Source organism: Aythya ferina (genome assembly GCF_964211825.1).
Source record: "Aythya ferina genome assembly, chromosome: 8".
Classification (NCBI taxonomy): Eukaryota; Metazoa; Chordata; class Aves; order Anseriformes; family Anatidae; genus Aythya; species Aythya ferina.
Genome location: NC_140304.1, coordinates 3,120,774 through 3,139,367, shown reverse-complemented (window position 1 = coordinate 3,139,367; position 18,594 = coordinate 3,120,774). Strand labels below are relative to the sequence as shown.

Here is an 18,594-nt window from a genome sequence, read left to right as displayed (position 1 = left end):
TATAGTTGATGAAACTAAGATACAAAATCCAGATGCAATACATGAAACATTCTTTAAATATAGCTTCTGTCTTGACATAATAAAGACAAAAATACTTAAGCACACTAAAATTTTCTTACATCATAAAACAAACCCTTTAAATACTCAAATAAATATCCAGTAAAGATCAACCTTATCCCCTTTCAGATTGTTGAAAAACCAACTGATACACTACTTTCCTGCCTCTAAATCACCTGTTCAAGATAAATTGCAAATTAAAGCATGAGTATATTCTCCACGTTTTCAACACACCTTTAAAAATACTCATACTGTATTTCTTTTAACAGACTAGATCTGACTGAAATTTTCTGAGAAAACGTGTTTGAACAGGCAAAGCGCTCATGTAAAACCCATTATGTAGTCTTCTATAGTTAAACTATGCAGTTTGTAACACCAAATCTTTTATGCTTTATCATCTGAGTACATAAATAGTGTAACTACGTGAAACCATTCATGAAATTTCCAGTTTTCACTATTTTTCAAGTAATACTCAAAACTCCAGTCAGAAGAACCAGAAACCTCATGTGTTTGGCACAGCACTGGAGGCATAAAATTAAAGAAAGCTTACACAGTATCTGTGACAAAAAAAAAAAATCCCAACTCTTAAGAAAATTAAGATACATCTTTTTACTACTGTAACTTTATTATTTAATTCAAAATATATCATAGAGTACTGGTGTGCTTTACAAGGCATTTCCCCATACCCCCGTCACCCATAACATCCCCCCCAAAGAACAGTGGTGATGATGAAAATCACAGTTGGAGTCAACTTCTATTTCAAGTCCTACTGTCCACTTATCCGCATTCTCAGAAGACAGTGGTTTCCTTTCTGATTACACACAGCAGGAGCAGCGTAGTAGTTATGACGTCCACCGCCACCAAGCTACCTTCATTCTGTCCCATACAGCTGAGAGAGAATCAAATGCAGGCCGAACATCCAGGATAGTGAACTGGTAGTTTTTATCTACTGCTCCGCCATCATAGTAATCAATAACGTATCGCACTTCTTTTCCACATCGGTCAACAATCCAATCATGTCTGTCGAAGGGAAGTTCATATCTGGAAGACAGATAATAGACAGTGCAGACAGTTTAATGTGTAGATGGTATGAAACTGGGAGAGGGAGTGGAAGTTGTATTTAAGAGAATTTATTTATCCAGATCCTGGTATAAGATCCCTCACTACTACATTAATCTTCTGGTAATTATAACTTGCAATTTCATTCACATAATATCTTTAAATTACTTCTACACTATGTTTTCAGACATGTCTCCCTACTCTCCCACCTCACCAGAAGTCCTACTTTCATGCCCACATACCCCATCCACGAACGTATTCTGGCTCTTGGTGAGTACTCCTTTGCTTTGCCTCCGAACCGCATCAGTGATGGTCCACATGGACATTCCCTACAAACCCAATTAGAACAGAGAAAATGGTTTTTACCTTTAAAAAACAAGGTCTTATTTTAAGTGTTTAAACCATGACAATAATTTATTTTAGTAAAAGAAAAATGGAATAGGAGAAATAGCAACAGTAAAAAATTGGTTACAGTGATCTAAGCCAGCTATTTTTTATGGTTTGAAAGTCCCCAGTTTTTGACAGCATTTAGTGATAAAGTACTTTTGACATGCTCCACATCACTGTTCTAACTCATCAACAGAGTAGTTATCCACAAATCTAATCCACAAATTTAATGGATTAGAGAATAGAAAACGATTAAAGAACAACAACAAAAAAAAACATAATCCAAACCACTCTGCGACAAAGGTCACAGAATTTCAGAAAACAATTTATACATACATCACGTTTAACTAGTCTGCATCTTCTAGGAACAGGGACTATACTGACCTAGAAACTGATGCAGTTTAAGAATCACCAGTATAAAACATTTACATCCCTCACCTTTTTCATAACAAAGAGGGAAATTAAGTAGTCCCCAAATAACCATATGCAGTAAGAAGCTTTACTTCTCCAAATCCACATTACATACACACCACCGAAAGGCTGATCAGTTTTGTCACCATAATTATTTAGTTCTAGTCAAGCTCTTCTGAATAACCTTCCTACCCGGCAATAAAAATGGGGGATCCTACAAGATCATGATTTTTAAGATTTATCAGCACCAGAATATATTCACAAAAACTAGAAAGGCATCCTAATTCCAAGGAGTACAAAAGCAAAAGCTAAACCAAAGGACTCGCTTTTCATTTCATATGTACGTACACTGCATGAAGAGCTTCCCACTTCAAAATCTCTTTCCAAGCTTGCTCGTTATTTTGATTGTGAATCTTAATGATGTTAGTCATGTCTTCACTTGTTATGTCATCATCTTTCCACCTCCACCTAAAAATAAGAATTTGAAAACAATTTACAAGTAATTCCTCCACTTTCCTCATTTTATCTGATGGGCTTTTGAACCAAGAGATTTAAGGGTTTATGCAAAGACAGAGCTAGAACGCTAACTGCTGGCTCATCGCTGAAGCATCTTGAGAACCGGTTCATTTTCTGTGTAAATGCATAGTTGTCAACGTTATCATCACAGAGATACACAAATTGTAGTCAATAGATTAACAAAAAGTCAAAGTCAACAGCTCTTCTGGATCAGAAAGTTATCAGAATGTACAAACAATGCAATGACCAGTTAGATCTTGCCTACACTTAAGTTTTGTATAGACAGAAAATATCTAGTAGTCAATTTTTATTTTCAATTTTTTTAGCAATTTTACATAGTCAAAATAAAAGTTCTTGGATTCATAGAACTGACAGTTTATAGGATTAGCCTGAAACCAAATGCATTTGAAAGCAGGTGGTCATACAAAGTTTTTCCAAACCTATGCATGACTTTTAAGAACAATTTCTGAGCTACTGGCAGTTGCCTGACATTCTCTACCATCTTGCAGATCACCAAAGAGATTGTGGCCTTTGAGACCCGCTCACCCTTTATTTTAAAGCTGTTTATAAAAATGGTTATTTTTAGAAACTCAAGTTGTTTGCTGCTTGGAGTATGCTGCCACAAACTCTTAAATATTACTGATGAATAACAACTAATGATACTGTTTCATAAATCTCACATTACAGGCTCACGCAGATTTCATCTGGTAATTCTGTGTATTTACCCTTTTCTTAGCATGGCATTCCAAAACATTTGCTCTGAAGGATAGACCCATTTCTTGTCAGAATGTGCTCTAGGAATGGAAGATTCTTCTCTAACAGTTGACAATGGAAATGGCTGACCTGGGGATGGCAGCTGATTAGGAGGAGGCATCTAGAAAACAAGGAAAATCATATGAACATGAACAATGAACAATGAACTAGAAAAAGGGTGTTTATTCTAGTGTTTGAAAAAAATTTAAGCATAATTAATCAGCTGCTACAAAGATCAAGAAGTTCAGCCTTTGTAAGTCCACTAAAGTTACCTCTCTTTTTTTTTTGTAAAACTCTTTCCACAATTTTGTCAACTGAAGACTAAAGGACACCATTTGTCTAAACTTCACCTTTCAAATCAGCAGTGCTTTTTTGTAAATCAGAGGAAATCTCGGAGAGACCTACATCAGAACTTACGCATACCGCTGTTACACAGAACCTGGAAACCACTAATGTAACATAAAAACCATGCATCCAACTAACAGATAGAAATATGCGACACGAAATACCTACAAACTGGAAAAACACCTTTTATCAAACCAACGTAACTTTGAAGAAGAGAATGTTAAATAAAATCTAACATGTTTTTATACAAATATTTGGATATACAGTCAGAAAAAGCAAATTAAAAATGAAAAAATAACATTAATTACCAGTTTCCATCTTCACAGCAACACTTTTTACATTTTGGGGATAATATTTCAGGAGAAACAAGACTGAAGAAAACATGTGAACTAAGTGAAAGTTACCATATTGCTAGGATCTATGTCATCATTCCCTTGAGATGCACCAGACTTCACCGGGCATGCTACGTATTCATACGCTCTTTCTTGATGTGCAGGAACATTATCTGTGCTCTCAGTCCTATGCTCAGGAGTCTTCATGTGCATTGGACAACCTGAAAGACAGGAAAAAAACAGTTTGTGTTTTGCTACAAAATGAAGCCTCCAAGATGTGACAGGACATGGGAAACAGTTCATTGAATGCTAATGTAAATATTAAGCTGGTATTTCACTTTTTCTTTTTGAACTTTATTACAGTTTCCAACTTTTTCTATTTTAGAACCCAACACCGTGTTAAGATCCAAACTCCTTACACAGCCCTTGAATGCTTATATCCTGCTCCATGCTGGACCCTACACTGAGCTGTCTGTGGCCAGAATTTCCACAGCAACATTAATTAGCGTGTTCATTTTGTCAACAAAGCGCTGATTTCTCCTTATACTGACATTTATCTTATCTCACCCTCCTGCTGCCCTTTCCCAGATGCATGTTCACCAGCGACAACCACCTGCTCCCAGCAACCATCCAGTGACCTGCGCATTGTCCTGGGGGTCTGCAGCACGGCAAACAGGCGCAACCCACAGGTTCTGTGACTCCTTTCTATGGTCACCTGGCTTCTTTTTATGAATCGCTACTTGCAAACTACTTGCAAGGGAGGGGAACAACTCAAGTTTTTGTCGTAGAAGAAATATTGAGAGAGACATTTGTCAGCGCTCAGTGTGAGAAGTTAGTTTTGTTTCAGCTCCAAGCGCAATTACCGCTCTTTGTCTCCTGGTGCATGGGGCACTCCGCAGGTGGCGACGCCGCCTGGTGCAGCTTGGCCGGCTCAGCGGGCGGCTGGCCTGCAGCAGCCGGGGAGGAGGCGGACAGACCCATGGCCCCTGCGGCGAGCTCCTGAGGCAGACAAAAACCAAACACCCGTACAGCGAACACAGTGCGGCCACAAAGCCCCGCGCCCCGCCGTGCCCGCGGGCAAGGTCAGGCCCGGCCCAGCCCCAGCCCCAGCCCCAGCCCCCGCCGCCCGGCCGCCGCCCTCCGCTCCGCTCCGCTCCGCTCCGCTCCGCTCCGCTCCCGCCGCCGCCTCACGGCCCCGAGCGCCGCCGCCGCCGCCGCCTTGCCTCAGCCCAGCCCGGCCCCGCCGCAGCGCTCCCCTCACGGCCCCGACACCGGGGCCTGCCGCGGGCCCGCTCCGCGCCTGCGCCCAGCTGAGGGCCGCCGCCGCCGCCCGCCCGCCGCGAGGCCCCGCGGGCCGGGCCGGGCCGCCTGAGCGGGGCCGCTCCCTGCCCGCGCCGCTCCCCGGCCCCACGCACACCCCGGCGGCCGGCGGCGGGCAGCGGCACGGGGCGGGAGGCGCCTCGCACCCGCAGCGCCGCCGGAGCCCCGACAGGCGGAGCCGAGGGCACCCCGCGCCTGAGGGCTTCGCGAGCCGTTGCTACGGCCGCGCCCGGTGTTCCAAGAGCCGCAATTAGCACAGAAACGGGTCGTGGCCACACCACGGGGGTGTAAAGCTCTGTCAGATACCCGCCCTTTCACTCCTTCTTGCGCTTTTGTGGTCTACTCTGTCAGAGGAAGCTGTTTCCAGGCTGCCTTTCTGCACCCCGGAATTCACTACCACAGCATAGCGAGAGCCTGGCACCGTGTCTGTCACGGAGTTGCTACATGGCTTCAAAAACATTATTCTCTATGAGTTTTGGCTTTGCTGAAGCCTCTCCGTAACAGCTGTGCAAACAGCACTGAACTAGATTTCGGTCTTCCCGTGCTGCACTTCACGAGGCAGCTGAATAAGAGCCTCTTGTAGGCTAAGTGACATCTTTGATCCCAAACATTGCAGGTTAGGGGCAGAAGGACTCTGCCATAGAGCACATTTCTCTACAGACTTCCACTTCTCTCGAAGTACAGTGTGCCGTTGACAGCAGTAGGTCGCTGTCTCCCCAGTTTCCAGCATCACACTCAACCAGGATCACAACCTCCATGAGGCACACACTCTCTTTAAGTATATTACACTGCGGACTCAACTTCAGAAAAGCAGAGCAAAACCAGAAAATACAACAGAAGTCCACCATCTACAAAATTAGATATCCACAGTGAAGATTTAAGAAAATAAAATAATAATAATAATAAACTAATTCAGAAGTATCACACCAATACAAGTACTGAAAACAAAAGAAAGCTTTCAGCAAGAACACAAAAGACTGAAAAAAAAAAAAAAAAAAAAAAAAAAAAAAAAAAAAAAACCATGAGGGAGAAAATGAAGAGCAACTATGCCCCAAAACATTACACAGAAGTGGATACACAATACACTTTCTGTATCTTAGGAGAGGTTTCTCAGACTTCAAGCTAGATTTGTTGAATTTTTCAAGTTAAGAATGGCTCAGAAAAAGGCATTCCTTGTTCCCAGCCACGTTTAGTCCTTCCTTTCTACCATTCAGTGGTAAAAGCCATCCGGTGCCAAACTCAGGCCTCCCACCAAGCCCCCATTGTCTGTTCTCAAGCAGTTGGAAATCTGACCTATATAGCATCTGACCCCAAATAAGGTTTCCAGATATTCCCAGCCTGAGTCACTTCCAGACAGATCGACTGGTTAATGAGCAATTTTCTACAGTAACAGTGCAAGATTAGTACTCTGAAAAATATAATTTACAAATGGCACAAAATCCCCCTTAGAATACGAGAGGGGAAAAAAAAATAATTAAAAATCACTGCACTGCTTTGTATCTTCTTCTAGTAACTTAACCGCTGCATAATACACCTGAAAGCTTAGAGAAACACAAGCAATTCTTGTGTTTGGAAGTCAATAGCTAAGATATAAATCAGCAACTTCCTCCGAACATGCTAAGAGAAAGCTCCAAGCTTTACTATGCAATTAATGGTTCATAGGCACACGTATAGAATCTAGAACTGCCATACTAAGGAGCTTAAGTGCCTGTATTAGTATTCAGGAAAGGACTGTGCAATGCATCACATCTATAATACGCACATGACGGTAGCTCTTTATCCCAACAGCCTGCGGAAAAGTGGTTTACATCCTGAAACGTGGTACTACAGTACAGTACAATACAACTATACTACCTGATATAAACATAACTTTTTCCTCAATACACAACATAATTTCAAGTTACGTTCCTGGCCCCAGTGAGGTCCTACACAGAATTTCACCCTTCAGAAGTCCAGCCAGCCTGGCTCAGAGCTCATACTCACTCCCCACGTTCTTCTAGAGAAATGAAGATGCAGCACACAGTTTCATGATACTCTGATGAGCCAGCTGCTTCTGAACCCAATGTAAATTGTCCTTTTATAATGCGTTTATTATTATAGGTACATAAGCTACTACCATATTAAGAAAGAAAAAATTCACAAAATAAGAAACTGTTTCTTTCATTTATTATGAAGTACCAATACCTTGCATACAACATGCAATTTATTGCTCATTGACATTATTGCATATATCAAAGGAAAAAAAAACAAACAGCCAATTTAACCTCATGCGAGCTCCTAAATTGTTCAAACAAAATAAAGAAGTGCTCTACAATATCACTGAAATGCAAACAAAAATTCAGAACTTTCATAGTAAGAAGTAAATTTAAACCCTTAATATTTCATCATTCACTTTACTACAACTGATTACATTTATAATCAACCTTCAGAATTATTATATTGCATTTTTTAAGTTTTTGTGCAGTGATAAGGATTGCTACTACAATCAGGCCACATTACTATTTTAATTTAATAATGTGATCCTAATATTTTGTGACAGTATTAGTCTTTACTGCAAACCAGATTGTCATGACCTTCCAGAAATGAGTCCAGCAGAATTTTCACTCTTCATCCTTGCTGTGTATAACTTAGCTATACCATGTTTATCAAATTTCTTTTTAGATACAAGATTATATATACGTTTTTTGAATTACAGACTCTATTACTCATGATTAAATCATAACTCATTCGTTCTCAACAGATTGTAATTTGTTTTTGTATCAGTTTAACTGTGCTTACATGTTAAATTATTCTCCATATATAGGTATCCATTGATATTAAAGAAAACACTGTTTGGTACAAGCATGCTAGAAACCAACCCAGAATATTTGGATGTATGCATATTATGTGTATAAAATATATACCAGAGCTCATGATTAGCCCTTGTCCTCCTTCCCCCTACCATATGATGGATTTCTCCTGTGAATTCGGAATAGCGTTACAATAAACTAAACCAACACATTTCACATTGCATTCAAAATGTTATGCTCTATATTAGAGCGTAATATTAATGTGTTGCTTTCAACCCAGCAAAAAATTTTTAAATACCCAAATTTAAGAACTTAGAAGACAATTTACATGCAACATGTTCCACTTGGGTGCAGATTCTCATATACTTAAATATTTATAGGCTCATAAAAGCATGTCCCGTCCACAAGACAATTTTTGACATCCCACACATAGATTAAAAATAAAGATACACTACAGAATATTTTATTTGCTTTTATATTTTCAATGACTAAGGAGTTATAAATAGCACACTGAATCATTATATGGTTGATGCCAAGGCATGCTGAACTCTTCATAAATCACTCCCTTAAAGACATTTCCTTTACCTTACAACTAGATTAAAAATTTATGTACATTGTTATCATCAGATGCCCTCTCGGTGCAGGACACTACACGATGAAACTGATCTCAGAACTAGTTTTGACAAAATATTTCTTATACCAAAACAATACAAGTCATTCTTTGTAGCTACCTTCCATTCTTTACTGAGCTATAAAGTGCTTGGTTATTATAAATAGAGTAAGAATGCCAAAGGAGGTAGCTAGTAGAGATTTGTAATGGATAAGAAAACTTATCAAGTGTTAACTATCTAAAGGTATGATTTGATGCTTAATCCCAGAGCTCTAAACATCCCAAGCAGCACGTCTTTCCGTCTTTCTTTTTCTCTCCCATAAAAAGACCTTTCATCAAGTTGCTTTCAGAAAATCGCAGAACCTTCACCTGTCCAACAGAGATTTCACCTGGGTTTGGATGAATGTTAAGGTTCCTAAATATTGATCGTTATTTCCATTTGACGGGTGCCAGATCTCAGCAATGAAGAACTGTTTTTTCTCCAGATGTCAGATACATTCCGTATATAGAGACACCTTACAGAAACTCTGCCTTGTGAAGTTCCTTGTAACCGGTTAGTGAAATTGTACAGGAGGCTATTAAAAATAAGAAAGAGGGCTGCACACACTTTTTGAAGTCTTCTACATTTGCATTCATCATCTGACAATTCTAGTCACTCTCTACATGCTTTGTTGATGGCTTTCCCCAGCAGCGAACACTGCAACAGATCCTAAGCTGGAGTAATATTCAAGCAGCCCTTTATTTTCCTCTGAATGGCTCAGCAGAAGCATTACAAAACAATTTAACAAACTTCTCTATTAAATGCTCTTTCACAGAAAGCTTGTATGTACATATACACACACGAGTCCATGAAGTCCTCTTCATACAGCAATCAATAATTTATAAGCTATTTTATACAGCTCAAAAATAAATTTTAAAGTTTCATTTTGCTCTGCGTACAGAGATATAAAAACACCTAACCCTTTCTGCTACTTATCGTCCTACCATTGTCCCAGCAACAGCAGCAGGAAGACATCTGGACTCCTGCACTGTGCATTCTCAGTCTCCTCTGCCTCTCCTCTCTGAACTTGCTTGAGCATATTTGCTCACTTGTGTGAGCTTTACTTATAGGTTCACATTAATTTTACAGTATGACTAATCCTCTGCCATAATTTTTAATGTAAAGATGGAAGTAATTGTCTTCCAGACACTAATTAATTTGATTTTTAATAAATTTTAATACAAAATTTGGAATTGTTAAGAATTTATATAAAAGTCAGCTCCTCTCATTTTTCCTGCTCATAGAATATTTTTCATTATTCAATAGATTCTATTTTTTAAGCAATTAGGTTATGAAAGCATTGAGCTCACCCAAAATAGCATGTATTTATAGAGGTAGAGTAGGCTTCAGAGATGGAATTCGCATCACTGAAGTATGCATACAGATACCCATTAAGCATCCCTGTAGTGTAAGGCTCTCAACTTCATTGAAATCCACTAGAACACTCACCACGAAGATGAGTACTTGTAGTACATTTCCTCTCTGCAAGTTCTGCTTCCACAAATCAATTATAAAAGCAAAACCTGACCCACCATTCCCCTGTACTAGTTCTGAAAATGGTATTTATTCATCTTCTGATGAAAAGTAAAGCCATAAAAAGGGGGAACGTATTCCTGCACGTAGCCTTACTGGTACAAACAGACTCTCCCATGGTCACTGCGCTCATTTAATGTCACCTGGTATTGAAGAAGATTAAAAAAAAAAAAAAAAAAAAGGATTTTTGAATATTTTACAAGATTAATTCCTTCCATTCAATATGTCCACGGCAAAGAACCCTGGTGACATACTAAGGGTCTGCTTTGCAACGTAAATGTTAAAATAGAAGTTTTAAGCCACTAATAAAGTAATATTACATTCTAAAGATAGTGTTTATTACAATGCTACTAATCATGCACTTACTTTTTTGCATAAAAAAGAAAAGAGACAAGTTTGCAACATTAAGCGTTGTCAATATTTTAACAGTTTTTAACTAAGAAAGTGCAATTGAAAAATGGGTGCCAAGGCTATCTAATTTGCTGTATTATAAGCTTTTAACAGCAGGCAGCAGTGCCCTATGCTAATGTATTCATTACAGCACAACTCTGCAAACTGTTTACTACAGTCCCCACAATAAAAACAATAGTATTTAATATTGTTTGCCATTAGAAAGGTGCCTTCTGACACACAGTAGATGCATCAGAACGTAACCGTAATTCATTAAAATATCAAAATAGAAAATCAAAACCAAATGCACTGCAGAATATTGTTTTAATTACACTAATTTTGTGCAGCATTTCAAAACATTGCATGTTCTAAAATAATTATCCCACTGCCCTTCCATTCTGTATTGTTGCCTAATGTGCATTATGCAGGGCTGTTGCTTTTTGTTGTTGTTTGTTTGTTTCCCAATCTAGTTTTAGCACAATCTTCTTATAGCTTGACTTTTTCCTATGATACACAAATCTAACTAGAATTGAAGAAAACCGACCATTTTAATGAATGTTCTACACCAAAAACAAAAAAATAAGATACTGAAATATTAAAGATGAATGCAAACAAAAGACAAATTTGAAGTTTTCATGAGCTATCATCTTAAGAGCTGCTTCAGCTCATCTTCATTATCAATGTTTTTCATCCTACCTCCAGAATAAAATACAGATGCTTCTACCTTTGAACATATTCTCCAAGATGTTTGAACTTTATTAATTTGAAATTTATTTTAGAAAGGAACAAACTATTAAAACCAATGCCCTGATCTAGTGACCCTAACAGCACATGAAAAAGGTATTCCATTTATGCCTTTAAATCATAAAGGTAATACAAACAGAACGCTTGCACGTATCCTAGGCTTTGCATTAGGTACACCAAAACCACTATTTTAAAAGATACCAGGTTCTGCAAATGAACATAAAGGGAGTCCACTTCTTTCAGTGAAATGGGTCACAGAATCAGTTCACAAAGACTACGAATTTATTGGTACCCAGATAAGGTTGCATTCATTCATTAAAAAATAAAAATAAAAAAAAAGGCAGCTTCATAAATTAATTGATAGTTTTCCCAAGGCATAAGCAGATTTTTGTTGACGGGTTTGTGAAGTATTATTAAAAACAGAACGCCCAAAATAGAGTTATTGGCGATCCTTGACATCTTCCTCAAGACAACAGTATTGGAAACAGTATGGGTAAACGCCCAGTGTGTGGGGGGGAAACAGGCAGAAAAAAGCAAGTATTATGCTACCCCAAACAATACTCCCTGACATCATTGTTACTGGGAACTAAACTCGGCGCAGCTGCCTTGGTTATAAGGCACGACATCCCACAGATTCCTGGGGGGGGGGGGCGGGTACCACAACTCTGCTTCTCACCCAAAAAGCATCATAGCATTGGGACACTGACACCTTGGTCAGCAGAGGTGAGCGGTAACTATTTCACACAGCTTTGTTAAAGGGAACAGGAGCAAAGGAAAACAAAATATCCTATGCAGGGTAAATACCTTCCATCTTTGTTTAAACATAAATTGCTTACACGGTCTGCTACAATAGTTGGTATGCGCACTAAAGTACTGAGTGAAAATGCATACTTCTGGCACACCTTACCAGATGATATAACAAATAAAGTGATGTTCCAAAGCAGTAATCATAATTAAAAAAAGAAGTAAAAACCTAAGTTAATCGGTCACAATTCAGATATGATTCAAATAAGCAAAACAAAACCAAAACTATACATAAATACGGTTCTAAATCATTTTTTTTTTAAATCCTCTAATATTATAATTTAGATTCTGGAGCATTCCTAGATGGTAAGATTTTTCTCCAATGTCCTCCAAGCCCTTAGGTTTGCAGGAGAACAGCGTGAGTACCTATGACAAATACATAGTTCTGAAAAACGTGCCTACAAATGTGAACTACCATTGCACAGAATTATGTTACAGCTTTAAAGAAGTTTGGCACAGTTAATTCAAGAATATTTTTTAGTTAACAGCTCAGATGTGATTAGCAAGGAAAGTATGACCAAAAAAATCAGCAATCACATCAGATGGGTCACTTCTGTGATATAAGTCATACTGTACATTACATGGCACATACACAGAAGAATTTTACCTTTTTACAATTAAACTTCACATCCCAAAAATCAATGGTTAAAAATACTCTCAGCAGAGTTGCAGTGTTTCTCAAAGGCAGCAGCAGCAAAGGAAAAAGCACTCCAGTAAGAATTATGCTGTTTCCAAACAACGTTTTCTATATTAACTTACGAAATAATTTCCTTGACTGATTTAGTAGATGTAGTCTAGAACAGCAAAAGTGAATCCTTTCCATAAAAATCAGAGAATTTTAACCATTGTTAAGGTATCTTGTATAGTCTTATAATACAGCATTTTAGATAAAGTTATTTCATAAATTTCCCAAAATGGTTTGCATTCATACAAGGCAGAACAAAAAGCAGTAAAAGACTTCACAGAATCAAAGCTAGATTTTGTTTTCCTTGCAAAAATTAAAAAGTTTTCAAGAATGAAATCTTGATTGTTATTCCTAGAAGAAAACATAGAAACGTGCCAGGAAAATTGCACCATATCAGAGTTTGGGGAGTTTCGTTTCTGGTTTTTTTTTTTTTTTTTTTTTTTTAAAAAAAAAAAGAGAGACGTCAATATTCACTAGTTTTATAAAACATTGATCTGAGAAACCTGAGTGAAACACTTCAAACACACTGGTGGACAACAACCAAGTAACCAGTTTGCTCCTTCCTCACGTCAGTAGTTTGTTAAGTGCTCAGAACACACACGTAGCATTCATTTCTGTGAACTTCTGCTTCTATTCCTCACTGGATAAGATCCTTAAAGCGTGGCCTTGGGTGCACAGGCAGTGTGGCTAGGGAAAGATAAGATCAGTACAGAGGTAATACCTTGTTTCCTTAACAGGAGCTTTTCATGGCAGAAATGTGCACTGGTTCAGTGAACCCAGATTATTTTCATAGCAGGAATTTCATTTTATGCATATGATCTCTAGTCAGATTTTCCATTTTTGTGAGTTTTAGCTTCCTCCTGTCCAACAAGACAAATAACTTTGTAGCATCCTTTTGTAATTTTGACCATCCACATCAAGTTCATAATATCCAAGACAACACTTGAGATAATCCAGGCGCTCTGGGCTGCAAACCCTAATCTCTGGAAACCCTCAGTTCCAAACGAAGAAATTACCCGGCTGTAATACATCGGTATGACGCCAATCCTCACCACGAAGAACACAACTGTCATCAGCACACCATTGATGATGTTGGCCTTGGAAGATTTGGGATATCCCAGTACTTCAAAAAACCACCTGCAAAAGAAGCATACACACAGATGCCAGGCAGACTTAAAGCCATTTCAGTAAGATTGATTTTTATTTATTTAATTAATCGTGTATTTTTAATTGCCTCTAGCTTGTATTTCTAAGTTATTGTTTGCAAATTGCACCTGTAGCAATGTGGGGATCAGGCTCTTCTCCCACGCACCTAATGATAAGATGAGGGGAAATGGCCTGAAGTTGTGCCAGGGGAGGCTTAGATTGGATATTAGGAGAATTTTTTTTTCTGAAATGGTTGTGTGGCATTAGGACAGGCTGCCCAGGGAAGTGGTTGAGTTGCCATCCCTCGTCTTCAAGAAACGTGTAAGTGCAAAATTTAGAAGCATGGTTTAGTGGTGGACTTGTCAGTACTAGGTTAAAGGTTAGACTAGATGACCTTAGAGGCCTCTTCCAACATGAATGATTCTATGAAATTCTTCTGCTTGGCTGAAAAAATCACCTAGTCGAGAGCTGCATGATACTGAGAACATTACAGCAATAACACGTACAAAATCCTGATTCAAACCAGTTCACAAGCAGTCTGCATTTCAACAACTACCATGTTATTACACTGTAATTCAAATTTATTTTTAAAATGATAAATAAAAACGTATTACTTGTTACTATAAATTGCACCAATAGGCAACTAGTGATATTTTAAAAGGTTTCTAAAATCTACAGTGATGTGCCAATATAGGTAACTGTAGGAGAAAAGGGTAACTGGACATCTGCTTAGTGATTTCCTCCTCCCAGCACATTCAAAAAGATAAAAGTCAGTAAATTACATTGATCATGAACATTTTACCCATCACTGTTGACAATTAATTACATAAATGCTGACACTAACATAAAGAGATCTGAATGTTTGGCATGGAAACAACCTCCAATTAGATAACCCTAACAACACAGACAGGAAATACAAGGAGAATACTTCAGTTCTGGGATCAGAATATCATTTGATATGTTGATATTGGGTCTTTTTTTGGTAACACTAAGAATGCAAACAAAAAACATAATGTAAATCATTATCCACAGCTTGCTGTCTTATGGATCTGGTTCTCTTCAAATTCAAGGAAAAAAAAAAAAATCATGCACTAATGAGATGACATCCCTTAGCGCAATGGACTTTATCATCTTCTACAGAGATTTCCATTTTTCTCAGAAAGCAGGAAATGTGGGTTTTCAAGGACACAGTCTCACCACAGGCATTTTATAACATATTGCTTTTAATTAATCTGAAAGGTTAGCAGCTGTATAGGTACCACTTCAACATTTCCAAGATTAAATCTATCTTAATAAGACAGTTGGGAGAACACTGACTGGGACGCGACTGTCAATATAGAAATCTATAGGATAATACCACCTTCAGATTACAAGGCCACCTTCCCACCACCCCCATTTTCTTACTCTCCTCTTCATTGTATCACTAAAATAAGCTTAAAAGAAGCCATGTCTCTTCTTTTCCCGACCCACAATATTGAAGAAATCCCTACTGAAATCACTGGCTTCTACTATAATAACTGACTAAACACCCATGCTAATAAACAATATTGAATTTATGAATTTTTGTCATTCTGTAGTTTCACAAAAATTTAGCATTTGATATGAAGGATGGTCTACTCCAAAAGGGAGCTCAAGAGCAAATACACCAGTTATGCTGTTTGCAGCTATAGCAGCTAAAAGTTTTCATAGCAAACCAGTCTTCCAGGTAGTAGTCCTTAGTTGTGCAAGTACCCTTTTAGCAGATGTTCAATGACAAAAATCTAAGTGAGAGGAATCACCATACTGAACAAAATTTTAAGAACAGTGTAAAAAAATCCACAACTGCTTACCGCTGATTGACAAAAGGAGTGGAGAACTCTGCAAGCAGACGGAAGTTTCCAAAATAGGCCAACAGACCTTTGCTCTAGTTAGACAAAGACAGAACAGACATAGAAAAATCAACAATCTAGCAGATAAACCTTGATTAAAGCCTCCAAGTATACACAGTGATAAAATGTCTCAACTGTTTTTATTAAAACTGACAGTAATCAAGTTTGATAGCTGTGGCAAACTTCCTTAAAATTTCAAAATTAAGTTTTCTACAGAACATGCAACTGTCCTTCAGGTATCTTAAAGAGTAGTTTTTTATTTTAAATAATTCTTTAAAAGATTTACAGGTAAATGGTAAAGGAAATCTAGAGAAGGCTACCTAGAGAAGACTGGCACAAATTGTCATAACTATATATATGTATAACTATAATGGCACTGCCCAAGAGGATTATAAATATTTTGGATTTCTCATGTTTAAACAAATCCAAACAGAAACACTACATGGAAGAAGAACATCCCTGCATTGTTTTAGAACTGCGATTTGCCAACATGAAGATGAATTGCTGGCTCTTATTTCGCAGCAGAAAGGGCACACAAAGCTCTTAATTCTTCTCTCCCCCCACCTCAGAGAAAACCTATTCCACTGTTTCTGTTGTAGCCCCTGCCATATCCTCCAAGATATTCAATAGCATGTCTTTTTTTTTTTATGCCGGTATCCAGATAAGAGCATGGTACTTTTACACCGATACACGTTGCAACTGAACACTACCCTCCAAATGACAAAGTACAGAATCCTCTGTCTTATCTTCTGGTTGGGCTATGTGCTGGAAATAGTATCTCATTGCATAATGACTGGGTAAGCAGCACTTGGCAGGTAGAGAGATAAAATCATTTAAAAAACAAACACAAACAAAAACCCTCAGGCACACCACTAACAACCCACGGCATATGCCATCATTGCTTTTTCCCCCCATTGAAGGGGTTACCCCCCACTATTTCAGGCATTTCTCATAAGTTAGTACCACAGCAAACAGAAAAACTGTGTTCATTATCAAATTCTGTCCTAACTGCGAGAGCAATTTTCTAAATAAGATGCATGTGAGTAACAGAATTAGAGTAAGGCATAGACATCCGAGCGCAGAAACAACTACTGAATTTTCTGCATTAGGGATTACCCCTAGTAGTGGTATTTTCATTTCTCTAATATTCAGCTCTAATTCAGTTTCATCCACGATAACAGTAGTAGATATTATTATTTTTTAACTAGAAGCAGAGTATTTACTTGTCAGTGTACTTCATTCCCTTTAAACCACTACATGGAAAATCTGACTGTACTCTGATGTCTTGACACATTTTTAATACTGTAAGTGTAGGATTCATGAAGTAGGTAGGGAAAGAAGTGTTGTAAGTGATGCAAATGGTATTTTATAGCATTTCTTTATTTATTGAATGAGCTTTTCAGAAGAAATTCAGCAGTCTTAATCTGGAGTTCAGTGGGATTTCTACCAAATCACATACGCATCTTTGAGAAACACCAGCAGCAAAGTAGCAAAGAGTAACTAAGTTAGTCTTCAGCCTAGAGCAGCACCCTTCTCCTTCCCTCTTCTCGTTAATGTACGCCACAGATATTTAGAGATATAAAGAGTTAATAATCATCCACTGCTTCCCCAACAAAACAAGTTTAAAAAAGAAGTCCCAGAAAGTCAACAGCAATCTTTATAAAAAATACTCAATGAGAAATCTCAGACAGTTATAACAAAATTTAAAATTAGCCTATACTAAACAATGGATACGGTCCCTTTATTAGATACTCATGAACTTCATATAATAGCACATTTTTCAGGTCAGTGTACTAATATTACACATTAGCATGTCAGCTGTTCAGTAACTCAAAGTGGAATACATTTCAGAACCCTACCTACCATAACAGTAAAGTGTTTGTGTCTGGGTGACAAAACTGTGTGTAATAACAATTTTTTTTATTTTTCTTTTTAAATAAAAAGAAAAACCCACTGAAAAAAAACACATCCAGCTGACCAGAGTTAGAGCTCACTGACCTATGGCCTTACAAATATGGAAACAAGCAGAACATAACCCACTGAAATCAGCTTCTTCTGATTTTCTAAATAAATATTCAGATTTGTGGTTTTATTTGAGATCCCTTTCCGTAACCATGTAAAAGCCCCTCAAAGTTTCTTTACAGCAGAAACTGAGAAGAGCTTCCAAATGACTGATAAAACCATTTATAAAGTAGTGATGATTAGAAATATAAACATGTCTTTCAGAGGTAATATACCAACCAGTGAATAACTTTTTTAAATATTAAGCAAATGAGATTCATAAAAGCATTGTCTTCAATCTCATCTGCTTGTTATGTTGCTAGAAAATACAGTACTCACCAGTACAAAATAGTAAGCATACAGAGCCGCCAAGTGATGTATTACAAAAAATTTGTCACCAATTGCCTTCCAGTAGTAAATAATAAGCAACAGATCTACAAGAAAAAAGTAATCATGTTAAAGAACAAGTTAGTGCACTATCATTTAACTGAGAACAGTGTTTCTTTAAGTTTCTAGGAGGTATGAATGCAAATATATGGTACCAGTAGAAATGCAATTAATTAGTTATCTCTGAAGAGAACACCTTTATCCCAAAGGCTTTCCTTTACGTAGGAAAAGCTCTGACAAAGCATAAGCAATGATGTTCTTCCAACAGTTGCCATGAATTATTTTTCGTATCAGTGGAAGTACAGGAGCAATACCTTTAGCTGAAATATTCTGGAAGGAAAAAGTGGATCCAAGATCTCATAGCAAGACTCCACACTTATAAATCCACAAATCTGGAAGAAGTGACCCCCAAAAAAT

General features: G+C 37.9%; 2 protein-coding genes across 9 annotated transcripts in view; both read right to left on the bottom strand.

Moving 5' to 3' along the window:
* Window positions 1–663: 663 nt before the first annotated feature.
* HCCS (holocytochrome c synthase) lies at window positions 664–5,626 on the bottom strand. 3 transcript variants are annotated; one of them, XM_084528391.1, is made up of 7 exons: window positions 5,487–5,626; window positions 4,724–4,859; window positions 3,933–4,081; window positions 3,156–3,304; window positions 2,263–2,382; window positions 1,359–1,445; window positions 664–1,098 (listed from the first exon to the last, which is right to left on the bottom strand). In XM_084528391.1, exons 2-7 carry the CDS (start codon window positions 4,839–4,841, stop codon window positions 900–902), a joined length of 822 nt encoding a protein of 273 aa, XP_084384517.1. In that variant the 5' UTR covers window positions 4,842–4,859; window positions 5,487–5,626; the 3' UTR covers window positions 664–899. The 3 variants fall into 3 exon arrangements, with proteins under 3 accessions (XP_084384517.1, XP_084384518.1, XP_084384519.1); XM_084528392.1 differs by lacking the exon at window positions 5,487–5,626 and adding an exon at window positions 5,327–5,467; XM_084528393.1 differs by lacking the exon at window positions 5,487–5,626 and adding an exon at window positions 5,084–5,281.
* A 7,557-nt stretch (window positions 5,627–13,183) lies between these two features.
* Window positions 13,184–18,594, bottom strand: part of LOC311440882 (TLC domain-containing protein 4-B-like) — a 35,307-nt gene continuing 29,896 nt past the window's right edge. For all 6 annotated transcript variants that reach the window (XM_084528383.1, XM_084528384.1, XM_084528387.1 and 3 more), the window contains 3 exons: window positions 18,130–18,224; window positions 15,751–15,824; window positions 13,184–13,912 (listed from right to left, as the gene is read on the bottom strand). In XM_084528383.1, coding sequence (XP_084384509.1) covers window positions 13,597–13,912; window positions 15,751–15,824; window positions 18,130–18,224 — 485 coding nt within the window. In that variant the 3' untranslated portion in view covers window positions 13,184–13,596. The remainder of the gene's footprint in view (window positions 13,913–15,750; window positions 15,825–18,129; window positions 18,225–18,594) is intronic.

Coding starts and splice junctions, on each gene's coding strand:
- HCCS (XM_084528391.1), bottom strand. CDS start 4,841: ATGGGTCTGTCCGCCTCCTCCCCGGCTGCTGCAGGCCAGCCGCCCGCT. Junction 4,082..4,723: donor GCACCAGGAGACAAAGAGCG/GTAATTGCGCTT, acceptor CCTGTCTTTCAG/GTTGTCCAATGCACATGAAG. Junction 3,305..3,932: donor ACATAGATCCTAGCAATATG/GTAACTTTCACT, acceptor CTTGTTTTCTAG/ATGCCTCCTCCTAATCAGCT.